Below are 18,343 nucleotides of genomic sequence, written 5' to 3'. Positions count from 1 at the left end.
CTCCTGGAAAGGTTTCACATACAGTTCTCTACTTGCTGAAATGTGTGTAAATGGTAATTAACAGTCTTATTTTGGCAATCTTTCCAGTTTTCATAAACATTTTTGCCAAACTGCCCTTTTGTGGTCCTTCAGGAGGCTGGCCAGATTTCTGTTCCTGCCCACAGGCAGTGTGTGTGGATGCCTGTTTACCCACAACCTTCCTCGCACAGAACACTGTCCAAGTGCCTTTGATTTTTTTGAGGGAAAATATAGTACTTCATAGATTAAATGTGCACTTCTGTCATATTTGCAATCTCATAAAATTGGGCATCTTTGAGGTGAATTTAAAAATTCTTTCCAGTTCTCCTCTTAAAGTTTATGTATTGAATGCCGTGAATACCATTTAAGATTGTGTGTCAAAGTGTGATTAATTTAGCAGTTGATCTCCTGTGGCTTGTAGGTATTCTATTACTTAGAAAAGTCTTAGAACAGCCAGGATCACACGCATACTGTGTGTTTTTTTTTTCCTCCACGTAAGATTAAAATGTGGACATAGGTTTAGAGAGATCTTGAATGGCTGCTGGGAAGGATATCAGAGGTTTTGTTTTTAAATCTTGGTAACAGGTAATTCCTAAGGGCAGGCTTATCTTTAGATCTTGCACAATTTTGAGGCAGTGCCTCCATCCTGCTGGACCCCGGGGGCGGGGCTGTCGTGGCTGCGCAGTGGGGCCTTGGCCTGAGCAGGGGGCGTTTCGTAGGGGCCGGGGGCGGCGTGGCTGCGCAGTGGGGCCTTGGCCTGAGCAGAGTGCGTTGCGCAGGGGGCCTCGTGCCTGCGCAGTGGGGCCTTGGCTGCTGCAGGGGCATCTTCATGGCTGCGCAGCTGGTGTCGTCCTGGCTGCGCAGTGGGTCCTTGGCCACCCAGTGGGGGCTTGGCCGCACAGGGGGCATCGTCATAGCCGTGCAGTGGGGACTTGGCCAGCGAAGGGGGCGTCGTCGTGGCCGCGCGGGGGGCGTCGTGGTCTTGCAGTGGGGCCTTGGCCGTCGCAGGGGGCGTGCTGGCCGCTCAGGGAGGGTCATCCTGGCTGCGCAGCTGGCGTTGTCCAGGCTGCACAGTGGGGCCTTGGGTGCACCACTTGGTCGCACAGGGGGCGCAGTTGCGACCGCTCAGTGTAGGCTTAGTCGCACAGGGGGCGCAGTCTCGACCGCGCAGTGTGGACTTGGTGGCGTAGGGGGCGCAGTCGTGGCCGTGCAGGGGAATCTTGGCGGCACAGGGGGCACAGTCGTGACCTTGCAGGGGGACCTTGGCCTCACAGGGGGTGTCGTCGTGGCCGTGCAGGGGGACCTTGGCCCGCGTAGGGGGAGGCGTCGCGGCCGCGCAGGTGGACCTGGGGCGCGCAGGAGGCATCCTGGCCGTGCCAGACGGCCTTGGCCACTCAGGGGGTGTCGTGGCCCTGCAGGGGGACCTTGGCCCGGTCAGGAGGCATCGTGGTCACGCAGGGGGTCCTTGTGGCTGCGCAGTGGGGCCTTGCGGCTGCGCTTGGGGTCATAGGTGCGCAGGACCGTGTGGCTGCGCTCCCTGCGCACGGGGTGGGTTATGGTTGCCCAGTGGGTTCTTGGCCGCGCAGGGGTGTCATGGTTGCGCAAGGGTGTTAAGCCTGCCCGGGGTGTGCCTTGGCTGCCCACGGGGGTCTCGGCCGTGCACGCGGGTCTGGGCTGCCTCTGGTGCACGCCCAGGACCCTCCCCTCGCGAGCGCCTGCGGGCTGCAGCGCCCCCTGGCCGCGGGGCGGGCGGCTGAGGGCGGCGGACAGGCCCCGGCCTGGAGCCCCGCCGTCCTCGCGCCGCGCCCTGGTGCCCTGGGAGTCCTCCTGGGCCTGCCCCGTGGCGCTCTGGCCCGCGGCCTCTGACGCCGCTGCGCGCAGCAGGCACCCTGTCTGTCCCGCGCGTCGCCGCCCACCCTCGGGGACCTCCTCGGGGACCCAGTTCTGCACTTCCGGGTTGGCCCGCGCCTGTCTGTCATCCCGGGGCGGTGCTGCGCAGCGCGGTGCTGTGCTGGGCGCGGCCCTTTAAACTTTCTGTTTTTAAACTTGGGGGTGTGGTCGCGGCTCCACCTCTCCTCTCTGCTGGCTGTCCCGACCCTCGGGTCCCTCTGTCCCCGCCCTCCAGATGCCCCAGCGTTATGAGCCGCCCGGGCGCAGGGTCCGCTCTGGTGGCCGAGGTGATCCAAGGTGAGGCGGGGGGGGGGGGGCTCTGGGACTGAGGTGGCACTAGGGTAGGCATCTGGGCGCAGGGCTCACTGGTGGCTGAGGTGACAGGGCCGGCGGGAGGGCGCCCCTACATCGGAGGCACGGGCGGTGCCCACGAGCCCTGCACTCGCGGGCACCCTTGGGCTTGGAGAGGTGGGCGTCCAGGGCAGACCCCAGGGTCCGGCTTGGCGAAGCCTCCCAGGTGGACAGGCCCGTGTCCTCCCTGCCCTGCAGCCACCCCACGTCCCGAGCGCAGTCCTGGGTGCTGTGCGGGATCAGAGGTCGCTGGTGGTTGGAAAGGAGTGAGCCTGTCTGTCACCCGCTGCCAGGAATGTGGAGTTGAGTTTATGAGGAAATAAATGTAGCAGTTGGCGTGAGTTGAATCGCAGACCAGGGGGAAAAAAAAAGTTTACCACTGGGGGAAAGGATGCCAGCTGGCGCCCTGTTTCTTGTCTGAAAGTCACACGCGCTTTGAAGGCTGCCTTCATTTTTGCCACGTTTTGAGTGTAAGTATCCCCTAGCACGACTGGAGTTACTACCGCGTGCAGAGGACTTTGAGGACTTGGGCCACCTTTTTTTGGGTGGGGGGAGAAGGGTGAAGCTTCTGAACATAAACATTCTCGTGCCCCATACCCTCTTGTCTGCAGTTAAGAAGCACAAGTTCATCTGTCTCATTATGCAGAAACCTCTCATTTCTTGGGTTTTAATTAATATTAATTTGTCTTATTGTTTAAAAAACACAAAGTAGTGATTCCAAATTAAAAAAAAAAACAGCAATCCCTGCCAACAGTTGGGTAAACATATGGTTTGTTTGGCTGTTTTCTGCTAGCTGCGAACAGTAATTTTGAAAGCATTCTTACCGAAATGACTTTCCAGATGGCTGGAAGCTTGAGCTGAAGCTAGTAGTAAAGCACCAAATGTATGCTGTGCGGTCTTTGTTGAAATGTCTTAGTCCAGGGGAACTCAAGTTTTAGTTCCTTCAGAAGTCAGACCTTATCACTAGATGTGATGTCACTACTGATGAAACTTAGGTTTAAAGGCAATTTTTCCTTTAAAAATTTTGCTTATTCTTATCCATCCACAGTCAGAATATTTTGAAATTATCTTTTGCCACCACTACCATCTGAAACATGCATGGAAAAAAATAAGACTCTTGACTTTATCTGAGGAATAGTTGCACCATGCTATAGGAAACTTTTAAAATTTTATTTTAAATAACTTGAAGGAAGGAACATTGCAATTTTTCCATTTCAGATCGCCTTTGTTTTGCCATTCTCTACAGCAGACCAAAGAGTGCATCAAATGAACATTATTTCAGCATAGATAATGAACTTGAATATGAGAAGTAAGTATTGCTTTTAAAAAGATTTGTAACTTTTTTTTTTTTTTTGAACAATCTAAAGGTATGTTTATTACAAGCAAAGCCCTGGAAACTCACAAAACTGTTGGTTGCTCATTGCAAGATGCTTTTTAAAAAAACAAAAAACTAGTAATAAAATAGACCTTTAAGGAGGGAAATGAAAATGAAAGGCCTTTCCTATATTTAAACCTGTAGATTCAGTATTTAATAGTTTGCACTGCAATGAGACAGTGTATACTAAGTTAAACATGGGTTTCTCCAGTAGAAAATATGAATAGAAGAACAACTTGCTTATTTTGGAAGGTATTTTCATGTTAATTGAGGTTTCAGGGAGGCTGTGACCCCTGTTGTGTGTGTGTGTATGTGTGTGTGTGTGTGTGTGTGTTGTGTGTGTTACTTTGTTGAGGATGGAGCACCAGGGCCTCAAGTGTGCCAGACAGGTGCTCCAGCACTGAGTCACCCCCCAGCCCCCTGGTTGCTTATTTTCAGTAGGCATTGCTTACCGGAACTTGCCTACCACTAGAAGGGGTGCTTTGAATTGTGTGACCTGATCGGTTGGTTTGGTGGATGCACTCTGGTCCTTAATTTGATCTTATACACACACACACACACACACACACACACAAACACAAAGGCATTTGTATTCAGAGTATTTAGAATATACATACATGCTTTTATTTTTTTATTTTTAAAGCTTCTACGCAGATTTCGGACCACTCAATCTGGCAATGGTTTACAGATATTGTTGCAAGATAAATAAGAAACTCAAGGTAAAGTCTTTTTTGTTTAAGATTTGACCTGAGTAATTATTGTTAATTTAGTCTTGGGAAGAAATTAAGGACAACTTCTCTTTTTTTTTTTTAAGGTTTTAAAAAAATTCATAGAGGGTTTGAAAGCATTCTTTCCCTTTAAGAATACCATTTCTTACTGAAATGACTTTTTTTAGGATGTCACTGTAGTGGTGTTTAGGACAAACATTTGTTTGTCTTGTAAAGTCATAGTGCTTATATTTATTTTCTAGAGTTTTGTTGGAACAGTTAAAATTTGGGCCAGCTGATTTAACTTGGGTTGCTGATGCTCAAATACTTGAAAAGTCAAAGTGGAGGTTGGTTAATTCAGTAAGACTCTACTGTCTGACTTAATGGCATGAGAAATTCTTTCCGGGCTTTGGTCATTGTTCTTTCTTTATTGTGATGAGGGATTGCTAGCAAACTAACAGGAAAAATGGGCTCTGCTATCTCTCCTGTCTTAGAATCCCCATTATATAGTACTAGTTGTGACTCTTTGACCTTGTATACTTCATGATTGAGGGGGGCAAAGACAAATGGCATATCACTGAAGATTATTTCTCTTGGCTTAAATTTTGACCTCATTCTTTTAGAAACTTTGCATTATTGGTCAGGCACAATTGGAAAGGTTTATGGTACCACTTGCAAGCAGTAATGCATTGGTTTACTGTATATTGTCTGCATTTGGGAAGCAGGTCTTTTTTAAAGAGTTGTTCAGTGGATTGTCTACCAGGCAACTTTACAAATTTTTTCACTTTCAAATTTTAATTTGCCTTAATTAAAAACGTTTGAGTAAGGAACCCCCTCCCCCCCAAGCATCACCTTGTATTCCTCCTGGGCTCCCTTAAATAGGAATGTGAACATTCCTCTTTTCACTTGCCAGTGGCAGGTATTTTGTTTCCCACAGGGCTGGGAAGCTGAAAATAATTCCTTTTATTTGCCCCTTCTTGTATTTCTTTGCTTTAATTTTGAAAGAGTCACTACTATGCCTAGCTGTCTCTGGACTCTTATCCTTTGGTCTGGGTCAACCAAAACCAATCTCAATTCTTTTTAAAAGTAGTTTACTAGGACGACTTACAATGTGAAGACTGTCCTGTTGTGCTACTAGATGGCTGATGGTTGGTTGGGTTGGTTGGTTTGGCACTGGGGATTGAACCCTGGGCTGCTCTGCTACTGAGCTACCTCCCCAGCTCTTATTTTAAATTTTGAGACAGAGTCTTGCTATGTTGCTGTGGCTGGTCTTGAACTTTTGATCCTCTTGTCTTTGCCTCCCAAGTGGTTGGGATTGCAGGCATGTGCCACTGCCAGGGCTTTGTTTTTTTAATTATCATATATATAATTTTTTTTAAATCAACTTGTGTCTCTTACTCTATGTAAACCAGTAAAGGAAACTGTGTCTGCATTCATCAAGAAAGCGCAGAATATTGAAACACTGGAAAATGGACTTAGAGAAGCCAGGCCAGATACACTCAGCTGAATGTGTCCCTTTCCCTCCTTCCCCCAGTTTCTTTTCCTCGCAGCAGTGAGGTGCAGCGGGGAAGTGCTCCTTTCACCTCTGACTGCCGTTTCTCTCTGTATTAAACTCTGTATTAGACTCTGAGTATGACGTGCATGTTGGGGTGCAGTGCATGCAGACCACGGGTGTGTAGCTCTGCACATGTGCAGACTGAATTCTTTGGGCAAGTGTCTTGAGCAGCAGTTCCAGGACAAAGTCAGCAGCCCCAGAGGAGCCCACTGGAGCCCCCTCCACGGCCCCTCCCAGGATTCCACTCTTCGGGTTCTAGGCGGCATGGAGTATTTTTGCACTGTTCTGTAAACTCTTGTATTTTTGTGTGTGTGTGGTGCTGGGGATTGAACCCAGGGCCTTGTGCATGGGAGGCAAGCACTCTGCCAACTGAGCTACAGCCCCAGCCTCTACCTTTGTGTTTTAACATAGTGGTGCTTGGATTACTTGAAAAAGCGAACAGGAAAGAGAAGTTGTGTGGCAGAGGTGCCGTCTCCTTTGTTGTTGCCTTTTAGACTTTGAGACGTTTGCTTACACACCCACACACATGACCAGTTGTGGACAACGTGGAGACCCGTGGCTGAACATCACAGCCTGGGAACGCCCAGCACTGTGAGCGGCTGTGGCATTCAGATTGAGCACGGTCCTGAGGGTCCTTGGTTTTACGGCCCTGCAGGTCCTCTTGGAAATGAGCCAGCGGTGGGCTGTCAGCCTGGATCAGGACGCGTCTCTGTCCCTTTAGCCTCCTGTTCATCCGTGCTTCAGAACATGCCCTTTGTGGGAAGGTGCCTGGTATCTTTGGGTAGCAGTGTTGGTCTTTCCCACGGCCTTGCTAACGTGTGTGCTTCTCTGGTGAGATTGTGAATTTGTGTTATCACGAAGTGAAGTTTTAGAAAACTCAAAAAGGAAATGCTAACAACTATTTATTTTCACGCAGTCCATTACAATGATAAGGAAGAAAATTATTCATTTTACTGGCTCTGATCAGAGAAAACAAGCTAATGCTGCTTTCCTTGTTGGATGTTATATGGTAAGTACTTCACTAGTTTCCTGACCTATTCATAAAAACGTATACTTCGGTGGTTCTTTAAATCTCGGGTGGAATTTCGAAGTCACTTTTTCTAAGGTTCTGTCTTGGTTTGTTTCTAAAAACAAACCAAGGGCATATATTTTGCTTTTTATAAACCAACCAGCTGGGCCAGGGTTGTGGCTCAGTGGTAGAGCGCTTGCCTGGCATGTGTGAGGCACTGTTCAATCACCAGCACCGCATTAAAAACAAACAAAAAAACCCTAAATAAACAAAACAAAGGTATTAAAAAAAAAAATTGACCTGCTGAAGGAGACGGTGCTTAGGTGGGGGTGGGGAGCCTAGGGAGAGTTTTCTTAAAAATAAAACAGAACACTGGGTAAATGTTGGAAGTGAGTAACTGCTTTTCAAATCTTACTGCTCTTCTCCCTGCCTCCGGGGTGCTGGGGACTGAGCCCAGGCCCCAGGCATCCCAAGCAGGCACCCACCAATCCATCCACCACTCAACGGCGCTTCCAGCCCTCTGCTGTTGCTTTTTTTAAACTACTAGTGGGGAAAAAAATAACCTCTTGGCATAGTTATGGACAGTTTCTTGTCATGTTTGTTCCCAGCTGGGTGTGACTTGGACTGTTCTTGGTTGTGTCTTGGCACACAGAAGCTTTTTTTTTTTTTTTTAAATGATTAATGTGCTCGTATTTAGAAATCCTTCAGGATTTTGCACTTTTGGTTGGTTCTGGGTGATTGGTTAGGACAGCGCCAGGGTAAGCTGATTAGGACATGCACTCCAGTTTGTTCGCCCAGCTCTGCTCAGATCCCAGCCAGAGGATTACAGTTTGGCTGTGACAAGCCTTTGAAGCCCTCCCCGGCTGGAGAAAGGAGGAGGTTGGAGCAGCCCTGATGGTCTCCTAGGAGCAGGAGAGAGTGGAGGAGGAGTGTCGGGTATGAGGTGGCCGGCCCCGGAAGGTAGAGCGCCCAAGCCATCAGCGACACTTTGACTGGTCAAAGTCCAGTGAGCTCTCTGTTGAAGCCTGGTAGAGATGAGTGATGATCCCTATAAATTCACCTGCAGCTCCGATAACCTTTGCTGGAGTCGTGGAGGAATTTTACAGGTGGTAAAGAGTTTTCACAGTCAGCTTGCCTGGCGACGTTAAGACCAAAAACCCAGAGGAAGAATCATTAGGAAGAAAATACTCCGAATGGACTGTCCACTTCATCCTTCCTCTAAACTCCGGGCTTCTGTAGGGATCATGGTCTGTTCATCATTGTATGTGTAAAAAGACTTGACAGGGAGTGGGGAGAGGATGTCCCATGTGTCCTTTTGGATATAAAGCATTCATACTTTATTATTTATCTTAAAACAAAAGAGGTTGGGCTTCAGAAGGTTTAAATAGGGACAGTCATGCCCGGCCTCCGTTAGCCCTTCTGTCGGTTGGTCGGACGGTCGGTGTGCTGTGTATTAGATTCCTTTGTCTTAAGTGCATTTCAAAGTTTTGCCCTTTTCGTGGCCTGGTAAGTGGCTTTCCTAGTTCACCCATCTGGTGGGAGAATCTTTGGTAATTGAAAGCAGAATGAAGCCAAAATTCTTCTGCACCTCTGTGAAAAGAGTAGGAACTCAAAGAGGTTTTTTCCTCTGCAAAAGAATAAGTGTGCCCTATTGTTTCGTGAAATGGGGAACTTGTCTCTATTCTATGGATGTGCCACTGACTGCTTCCTATTTGCTAGATTTTGGGGTCCCAGTGCTTAGCCTTCTCATGCCAAACTAAAGGTGAGATTGGAAATGGAAATGGAAATGCTTTGTAAAGCAAATTCATGATTAAAACACAGTTTGTAAATTTTGAAATTCTGTTTTTGTAAAAAGTAATATCATGCACAAAAACCTATATTTGCACCCTTGAGAATTTTAGGAAGAACCTTTATATTTTATAGAAGCAGGACATATGTATGCAGTCATGTACATGCATGTTATAGGTTTTGTGTTTATAAGCAGTTTTATTGCCTGCTTCTTTTTTTAGTCAGTGATCTGTTCTTTTGTATTAGTACATATTTTATCATCTTTATGCCCAGATTGTATTGGTGTTTTCCATATTGGCCTCAAACGTCCAAATGATCTAATCTGCAACCACATGCATGAGGCTCAGTGCCTTTGCCATCTCTTCTTGATAGGATCCTTTTTTTTTTTTTCTTTTTTAAATACCAGAGATTGAATCCAGGGGCATTTAAGCCACATCCTGAGCCCCTTTCATTTTAATTTTTAAAAGAATTTAAGCTTTACTTTTTCTTCATTTGTTTTTATGTGTTGCTGAGGATGGAACCCAGTGCCTCACCCGTGCCAGTCAAGCGCTCCACCACTGAGCTTCAACCCAGCCCTGCCCCCTTTATTTTTTATGTTGAGACAGGGTCTTGCTAGGTTCCTTAGAGTCCTGCTAAGTTGCTGAGGCTCGCCTTGAATTTGAGATCCTCCTGCCTCAGCCTCCTGAGCTGCTACCGTTACAGATGTGTGCCACCAAGCCTGGCACAATCACTTCTTGATGGCACTGACTTATCAACGGGGCCAGCCTTGGCATCTGGTAGAATGGTCTCTTTGCTTTTTGAGTTTCACTTTTTTTCTTGTGGTTTCTTTTAACTCCACAAAGCTACTCCATTCTGTGTATTTCTTGTGTACTGGAAGTTAAAACAGAGGCTTATCCATTAACAGTAAAGGTTGCACAACATCAGAAAACATGAAATACTTGGATCACTATTAACAATGCTGAAAATGACCACTGGGTTGTGGGTAACCATCCAGCCCCTCAGTGTGTGCCTTTCTCCTGTGACTCACAGCCCCCTACAGGTGGGTTTGGGCATCGTCACATCAGCTCTCAGTCTGGTGTTTTAAACAGCAGTTTATAAAACAGTGATGCTTTGGCCAGCGACGGGCCGTGGCCGCAGGTTGCAGGGCTCAGTGATGTCTTGTGGTGTCAGCACACCCTGTGATGTTTGCACAGTGGTGCAATCACCTGAAGGTGACCCTCAGACCTCATCCCGGGGGTGAGCTGTGCCCCCTGCGCTTGCCCACACCAGGCTCCCCGGGGGCTCGGTGCGTATTCCCCTCGGCTTTGTTGACTCCCTGGCTTTCTTTTAAGGGAGTCAAGCTTTCCTTCTTCCAGTTGGACTGTTGGTCCCCCTACCAAGTGTCCAAATGAACAGGCCGAGTGAACGGTCATTCCCCTCTAATTGCCAGTTTTCAAAGGAAGGAGTTTTGATTGCTGCAGAACAAGAATTTTATGACCTGTTTTAAAATGATCTAAACAAAGGCTGGGTGGGTTTTGAACACATCTGCTAAACATTTTTTACAATGCACAAGAAGGGGCTGGGGCTGGGGCTCAGCGGTAGCGCACTTTCCTGGAATGCATGAGGCACTGGGTTTGATTCTCAGCAATATATATATATATATATATATATATATATATATAAATGTCAATCAACAACTTGTATATATATATATATATATTTTTAAAGATGTGCAAGAAAACATCTCATTAGCTTTTGGGGAGTTGGGGATTTTCTAAATGAATGTGCATCTTTGCTGGGTGGGATTAAACAGTGAGTTTCATGTCCATGAGTTCAGCCAACCGCACATCAGAAAATACCTATTTTAAAATTGCATCTGAAAGGGCTGAGGATGTGGCTCAGTGGGAGAGTGCTTGCCTGGCCAGAAGGCGGCCCTGGGTTCCAGCCCATCGAGACGTGTGCGGAGCACACAGAAGCTCTTTTTTTTCACTGTTCCCTGGATCATAGACTGCAGTAACTATTTAGATAGCATTTGTGTTGTTTTAGGTGCTGAAAGAAAATTTAAACCACATCAGAGGATGTGCATGGGCTGTAGGCAAATACCATGCCTTTTGATATAAGGTTATTTATTTATTTTTTTAATTGAGGGAAGTTCTGGGACCAGTCCTAAGGATCAAGGGAGAGCTACATGATCTTTTGGTTGGCTAAGCCAATGATATACTTACCACATTTGTATTTAGGAATCAAAATTTTGTTGTTGTTGTTTTGGCAGCCATTCAAGAACTGAAGTGATTTAAAAATCACTTCAAGAATTTTTTAAAAAATGAAGCATATATCAGTTACATTAACTTTAAATTGTTAATTTTTTTCTTTTTTTTAAATTGGTGCATTATAGATAATTGTCACTTTATCACAAAGTTTTAGATGTGTACTTTTTAATGGAGGTGGTGTGCTGGGTCTAGTAGTAGGTAGGAACAACGATTTCTAGTTGCAGAAAAACATTTGAGGGGCTGGTGGTGTAGGTCAGTGGTAGAGCATGTGCTACCTACCATGCCCAGGGCCCTCCGTTCAGTCCCCAGCACTGGGAAAAAAGAGAGAGAGAGAGAGAGAGAGAGAGAGAGAGAGTGTGTGTGTGTGTGTGTGTATGTGTATGTGTGTGTATGTGAGAGAGAGAAAAAGAGAGAGAGAGAGAGAGAGAGAGAGAGAGAGAGAGAGAGAGAGAGAGAGAGAGAGATTGAATGATTTGAAAGAGACCGAGGATTGGTAGATGGCGTTTAGTGATTTAGTGAACTGACTTCAGAGAATTCAAGTTTTCCTGCTGTACAACATTACTGAGCTCTTCTACAGATTAAATGTACATTTGAGGGCTAGTCTGGAAAATTAACCACCATTTCTAACATTTTTCTGTGTGTAAAGTAAATGCAAAGCATTCTGAGTAAAAAATATATAACATAAGCAAACTGTTGGCATATAGCTTGCAAATTTGCTGTTTTCTAGTATTTGAGAGATAACTTTGGCAGAGGTAATTATGGTAGTAACGTGTCCGTTTCCCTGGTCAAGTTTTATTTCTATATATATTTTTTAAGTTTTCAGTAGTTTTTATAGCTTTGGAATGACTTGCCGTGTAAACATTTATAGGGATAATGATGATACTAATTAAATTCTAAGAGGATGTTAACTCCGCAGTCTGCAAGTGGAATCCCAGATTGCATCGACTTTGAGATCACCTCAGCAGACAGGCACTCGGGGACCTCATCATTATTCATTGATCATTGTTGGAACCTATGGTCCACTTTTTAAGTGATGTAATTACTTTGGACTTAAAATTGTGGGTGCTGGGGTTAAGGTGGCTGCAGGGGGTGTGGGGAGCCCAGGGGGAGGAGGGGAGGTCAGGAAGCCTGGGGTCAGAATTCAGTTCAGCAGATAGGTCCCCCACACCCATCTGGGGCAGCTGAGACCAGAGGTTGATCGGGTGGGGCACCCAGGGCTTGGCAGGTGTCATCTCTGCAGACCTCCTCCCTGGTGATGGTGAAAGGCGGCAGGGAAGGTCGCCTCTGGGCCACTGGACACGGCTGCCACTGAGAAGCAGAGGCTGCCCCGGAAGAGGCCCCTGGTGCAGGTGTAGGCAGCGGCAGCCGCACTGTTACCTTACTGACCCTTCTCACCTCCAGCTGCCCTGTGCGTGCTGGCGGCTCTGAGAGGTGGCTCTAGGCATTTTGATCCTTGGCTGCAGGTGTGACGAGGCTCAGGACTTCAGGATTCCTGCCTTTTTCAGTGGGGTTTCTTGCCTGTAATAAGGCAGCGGCAAAATGCCCGTGAGGAACAGCCTGAGCAGCCCTTGACAGGAAGGCCACAGCCTGCCCTCTGCACCTGACTCGTGGGGATTCCCACCCGCCCAAGTTCAAAATCGGGAGAGCTCATAAAAAAGGAAATCAAGATTTTTACTTTGTTTTAAAAAATGTCCCCATTCCTCAAAACAGTGCATCCCATGTGCTCTTGTACCCAGGGGCAGTGCACTTACTTTATTAGCTGTGTCCTGCCTCTGTGGACCTGCGCCTGCCACTTCAGACTTACAGTTTCCTTTTTCATACTTTGAGGATCATTACACCGACCCACCAACCCATAGTCTGCCTGAATAAATAAAAGTAGTTTGAGGGCTGGGGCTGGGGCTTGGTGGTAGAGCGCTTGCCTAGCATGTGGGAGGCACGAGGTTCGATTCTCAGCACCGCATATAAATAAACAAATAAAATAAAGATCCAGCAACAACTAATAAAAAATTAAAAAAAAATAATTTGAAAAGTTAAAAAATTTTGAAAGGTAAGATCATCTGATTAACTTTGGGGGAGGTGGCTAGAAATTCTTGAACCTAGGGGCGCTTAACCACTGAGTCACATCCCCAGCCCTTTTTATTTTGGGACAAGGTCTTACTAAGTTGCTGAGGCTAGCCTTGAACTTTCTAGCCTCCTGCCTCCTTAGGATTACAGACGTGCCTCACCACGCCCAGCTCCATCTGATTTTTTAAAATATATTTTTAAAATGTAGATGGACACAATTCCTTCCTTCCTTCCTTTGTGGTGCTGAGGATTGAAACCAGTGCCTCGATGTGTGAGGCAGACGCCCTCCACTGAGCTGCAGCCCCAGCCCCTCCATCTGATTACTTTAAACTGTGGTTTAGGGTGTTTCCCTGCCCGTATTTGTGCAGGAGCTGTGGTTTCTCAAGTGCTCTTTCCCCGCTCACTTTTTTCCTTCCAGCCATTCAGTGTGGACTTCACTGACTCACCAACATTCTGTGATGACGTGGAAAGTGGTTTTTTTTTTTTTTTTTTTTTAAGATCAATCAAATTCTTGGCATAGGAAAGACTGTGTCATTTGGCTGACGTGAAAACAGTTTTAAGGATTTTAAATGCTTGCAAACATTGTGACATTTATCCACAGAGATATTTGGAAATAGCTCACTGGCTTCTCGGGCTGTGTTTGGTGTTGGGGTTTCATGTCTTTTGTCTTTAACTCTGGATGTGAGCTGTGTGATGTTGTGGTTTTAAACTGTACCAGAGGAAGTCCGGGAATGTAGATAGAGCTTTAAATGTCATCTACAGGAATAGAGATAAGAAGCCCAGGCCTGACTGGGTTTTCATCACTTGAGGCCTTGCTCGTCCAAGGTGAACTGATGAGGGATGGAGTTGTGGTCCTTCTCCTCAAGCCAGCGATTGCGTCTGTCCAATGTCAAGTGAGCAGGGCTTTGAAACACGGGCCAGAGGTTCTCTCAGGAGCTCTGGGGCATGCAGACCATGGTTTTAAAAATGGAGGTGATGGAAAGTTCTAGAAATGCTTCCCCCACTTTTTTGGTGAAGAGTTAGGGTCTCACTCTGTGGCCCAGGCTGGCCTTGAACTCCTGGGCTCAGCCTCTGAGCGGCCAGGGCTCTAGGCGTGTGCCACCACACCCAGCTAGCTGTGGTTTTATTCAGCAAAAAAGAACCTTGTTCCAGGACCTGGAAGAACACTGCTGGCTTCTAAAGTACTTTCTGCACAGCATTTGGTTCTTCCTGAAGGATTGCTGTTTGCACCTCACAGAGCTCCTCCTTGTAGGCCCATGTAGCCGTGTCTCTGTGCCTGTCACTTCTGCAGGCTGACAGGGGCGGTGAGCTGCTTTGTCACCTGCCGCCAGCAGACTCCCCGCACACAGGGCACACAGCAGTGTCAGACAGCAGCACAGTTCCCTTGTGCTTCCTCTGGTCAGGGTTCCCAGGAATGGCTTCACCTGCCTGGGTCTGATTCTGGATCTCTCCTGCGCTGCGGTTACCTGGAGGGTCCACTTCTAAGGTGGCTCATTCACAAGCCTGGCAAGGTACTGCCAAGTGTTGGGCACAGGAGTGTCCTCCCAGAGTGACACTCCTGCCCTGTGAGGGATCCAAGTGAGCGAAAGGCATACGTCGGACTGTGGTTCTGCAGGGCCCACTGGAGGAGGGGACTGCACGAGGTAGAAGCACAGGGGTCTTCTTGGCTGTCCTGGAAGCCACTGCCACAGCTGTCACTCTCTTGGTCACCCTTTGTTGCTCCCTGGTGCCCAGCAGTGCTGTGGGATTGGGGTGTGCACTCTGCATACATAGCTTCTGATGAGACAGAAGAATTTGAGAAACGCCTGGTGTCCAAACTGCTAGGACAGTTTCCTAATCTGAGATATTGTGTTACTCTAGGAAGCGTTTAGTAGGGTTCTTTTAACATATGTATCTAGAATAATTTCGCTTGAGAAAGCCTTTTGAATCAGGAGGATGAGTAGGCAAGCAGAAAAGCAGAATTTATAGATTGTTAGCAAATACTCCATTGCTAGTTCTATAAGGAGATTTAGTCTAAATCTGCAGGTTTCTTTTAGTTTGTCTCATTGTACCTTATGTGTGCACTCCCCAACATGGGTTTTATTTTGGGGGGGGGGTGTTTACTCAGGTGTGCTCTGCCTACCTGCTGAGCTATATCCCCATCCCTTTTTATTCTTTTATTTTGAGAGGGGATCTTGCTAAGTTCTTAAGAGTGTGGCCTTGAGGACTTGGGATTCTCTTGCCTCGGCCTCCCAAGTGGCTGGGATTACAGACATGCACCACCATGCCCAACCCCAAGTGGATTTGAAAATTATAGTTTTTCAAAGTTCATCAATAAGAATTTAGGTTCCCTTCATGGGAAAAAATATTACATTGTCCTTGTATTCTTTGAATTTGTGTTCTAAGACTAGCCCACAGTTAGTTAATGTATTAAAATGATTTTTGTTTTGAAAGTTACAAGGAGATTGTATCCCATTGCAGTTTTGGTAATTAAAGCCAAGAACCACAGTCTTGAGTAGGAAGGGTCATCTTAAATTGTTGCTTTATGCAAACTTACATAATTTGAGAGAAGGTCTTAGAAACATAGGAGAATTCTGAAGGGTTTCTCTGGATCCCATTGGGTATATTTAGGTATGTACACATTATTCATCTAACCCTGTTTTCACTGTCATTGGCTTCAAGGTATGAGTGTGTTTTCTAGAGTTATGTATTTGTTCAGGTAATTCCACTATAGAATGAAAAGCAACCATGGACTGAAACCTCTAGGACTCTGAGCCAAAGAAAACCTTTCTGATTTATAAGTTGATTAGCTCCAGCGTTTTCTCACAGTGATAGAAAGCTGACTAACACAGTTGCAATTGGAACAAACGCTGACAGATTTATTTTCCAGGAACAAATGAGAGCTCCATGGCTTCTCCTGCAATGGCCCAAAATAGATATCCCCAGGGGTTCCACCGGGAAATTGGCATTTGTGAAGGAGCCCTTCCATCATATGAGAGCACATTCTGTAGTTTCCTAAGGATCATCAGTGACATTCACGTAAAACCCAGCACTAATACTAAAGCGCCAGCTCTCATCTCCTTCAGTATCGCCACCTCGAGGGCAGGTAGTGGAGCAGTGACAACAGCTGTGTTTGGCGGCGGCTTGATGATAACCAGACTTTAATGTAAAGTCCTTTTTTGTGCAAGTTCACTGAGGAGGGCACCTCCCGGGTTCTGTCCTTTGGTGTTGAGTGGACAGTGAGTTTGCCTTGCAGTGCGATTTGGCACTGTGTGTTTAGAACCCTGTCATTAGCCAAAGCTCTCTGTCTCTGGAAACCTGCTTTAGTGACCACCTTCTGTCCAACTGCCACTGGCTTTTTTTTGGGTGTGTTTTTGGAGGAGATTTAATTTAGATCATTTTCAAGAAATAATTGTAAGCCATTTTTCTGAATGAATAATGATAAAATAGTCAATGGAGTGCTGAAAAGTGGAGAGTAAGTAATGGATGTACAGATAGGTTCATAGGATCATCGGTGATGTCCTTGAGGTTGGTTCATGATAAATGACACTCTGCTGAGTTAGTGTTGTAACTTGGAAATTTGTTTGATATTACATAAGATTGAACAAAGCACTGCTTTATTCTTGGAATTGATCTTCTGTTAGTCATTTTGTGGGTTCGTATGCTGCTCTAGATAGGTAGGTATTAGAATATCCTGTCCATTCGCTAATGATTGGGAAAATGTTTCTTTTATGAGTGTGTGTGTGAGTATGGGTATGTGTGTGTGTGTGAGTGTGTGAGTGTGTGGCAGGCATTGGGGCCGCAAACCCAGGGCCTCATGCATGTGGGCCAGTGCTCTACCGAGTCTGTAGCCACAGCCCCACTGATGAAATGCCGTCTGTAATCTGTCAACTCTTGGGAGTAGTTTTAAGATATGATTTCCCTAGATCTTGCCAGCTCTTAGATTTCTACAAAAATAATTCTTCTAATCAAACAGTATTTTGTATTTTATTTCAACATTTGATGAAATAGTTTAGACTTTCTACCTATTATAAGTGAATTTCAGTTCACCTACGTGAACAGTACATCAGAGTTTGTATATAATGTCTAAATTGGAAGCTAAAAAGAAACCAGCAGATATGGAATGCTTATAATTTGTTTGTAGAAACAGTTGACATGTATAGGGTAAGCAGGAGAGATAAAAAAGGTTTAAGTTGGCTTTTTTAGTCGTTTCTTTTTCACTTTTTTTTGGTGCTGGTGACGAACGCCAAGGCCTGGGAATGCCAAGCACAAGCTCTGTGAGTCACAGCCCCAACCTGGTGACCTTTTTTTTTTTAAATTAGTGAAATGTAAATCGCATCTTCCAAGTCATCTGGATTTTAATCTAATTTTGATAATGATATAGGGCCAAATCTAATGCACTTGTGTCTTTGTCCCCCACATGTGACTTGAAAATGCCCTTCAGTAAGGTTGTGATGTCCCAGGAAGGCTCAGCGGGGTCCTGGAGATGACATTCAGATGGCGGGGTTTCTAGAACAAACATATAACTTGTAAGAAGGAGCAGAAGGAGAGAATTAGAATAGTAAAATCCTTTAGCAGCACTAGAAACAAAAAGACATTGGAACAATGTAAAGTACTGAGAGAAAAGCACTACAGACCAGAAATCCTGTACATGGTCCAGCAATAAATGTCAAAGCCGAAAAATTGGAATTGTAGGAAATGCAAGGAACACCATGAGGGTCAAATGCTAGGGCATACACTGGAGTGCTCTGTCACATGAAAACCGACCCGTGACATAGTTCCAAAGACAAAAGAGGCAAATGGGAGTTTGTGTAATACTGGATCAGCATCTAAATGGAAAGGGCCCAACAAAAATCTTTGTCCTGGGCCGAGGTTCAGTGGTAGAGCCTTGCCGGCTCAGTCCCCAGCTCAGTCCCCAGCCCTGCAAAAATAAGTAAAGGCGGGGCTTGCTTTGGTGGCTCCTCCTTTGGCACCTGCCCCTCCCCTCTCTCCATGGGTCCCTTCTGTGGATGGGGGTGCAGTGAAACCCTCATTCTGTTATTAAAATGGCGCCCTCACTGGCACCCAAGGTCCATATGAAGAGTTCTCAAAGTTCCAAGCCCTCTAGGGCGCAGATTGAAACAGATGAGGAATTCCCAGCCGGGCACCGGGGGCTCAGGTTCCCCGGGAAGTCTGAGAACGCCGCTCAGCCTGTGGCCAGGACTTGTGCACAGCTTTGCCGCCGTGTGTCTTCGCTGAGAAGTAAATTGCCTTTTTCTTCTCTTTTCAAATGTAGGTTATATATTTGGGGAGAACTCCTGAAGATGCCTATAGAATATTAATCTTTGGCGATACATCCTATATCCCTTTCAGGTAAAT

General features: G+C 46.2%; 1 protein-coding gene across 2 annotated transcripts in view; it reads left to right on the top strand.

Annotated features, from left to right (window-relative positions):
* Window positions 1–2,043: 2,043 nt before the first annotated feature.
* Window positions 2,044–18,343, top strand: part of Cdc14b (cell division cycle 14B) — a 48,551-nt gene continuing 32,251 nt past the window's right edge. For both annotated transcript variants that reach the window (XM_026380490.2, XM_077792265.1), the window contains exons 1-5: window positions 2,044–2,205; window positions 3,478–3,568; window positions 4,278–4,353; window positions 6,813–6,905; window positions 18,261–18,337. In XM_026380490.2, coding sequence (XP_026236275.2) covers window positions 2,157–2,205; window positions 3,478–3,568; window positions 4,278–4,353; window positions 6,813–6,905; window positions 18,261–18,337 — 386 coding nt within the window. In that variant the 5' untranslated portion in view covers window positions 2,044–2,156. The remainder of the gene's footprint in view (window positions 2,206–3,477; window positions 3,569–4,277; window positions 4,354–6,812; window positions 6,906–18,260; window positions 18,338–18,343) is intronic.

The sequence above is a fragment of the Urocitellus parryii genome, chromosome 13 (assembly GCF_045843805.1).
Source record: "Urocitellus parryii isolate mUroPar1 chromosome 13, mUroPar1.hap1, whole genome shotgun sequence".
In the NCBI taxonomy this organism is placed as follows: domain Eukaryota; kingdom Metazoa; phylum Chordata; class Mammalia; order Rodentia; family Sciuridae; genus Urocitellus; species Urocitellus parryii.
The sequence above is the reverse complement of the archived record's forward strand: the minus strand, read 5'-3'. Positions and strand labels throughout refer to the sequence as shown.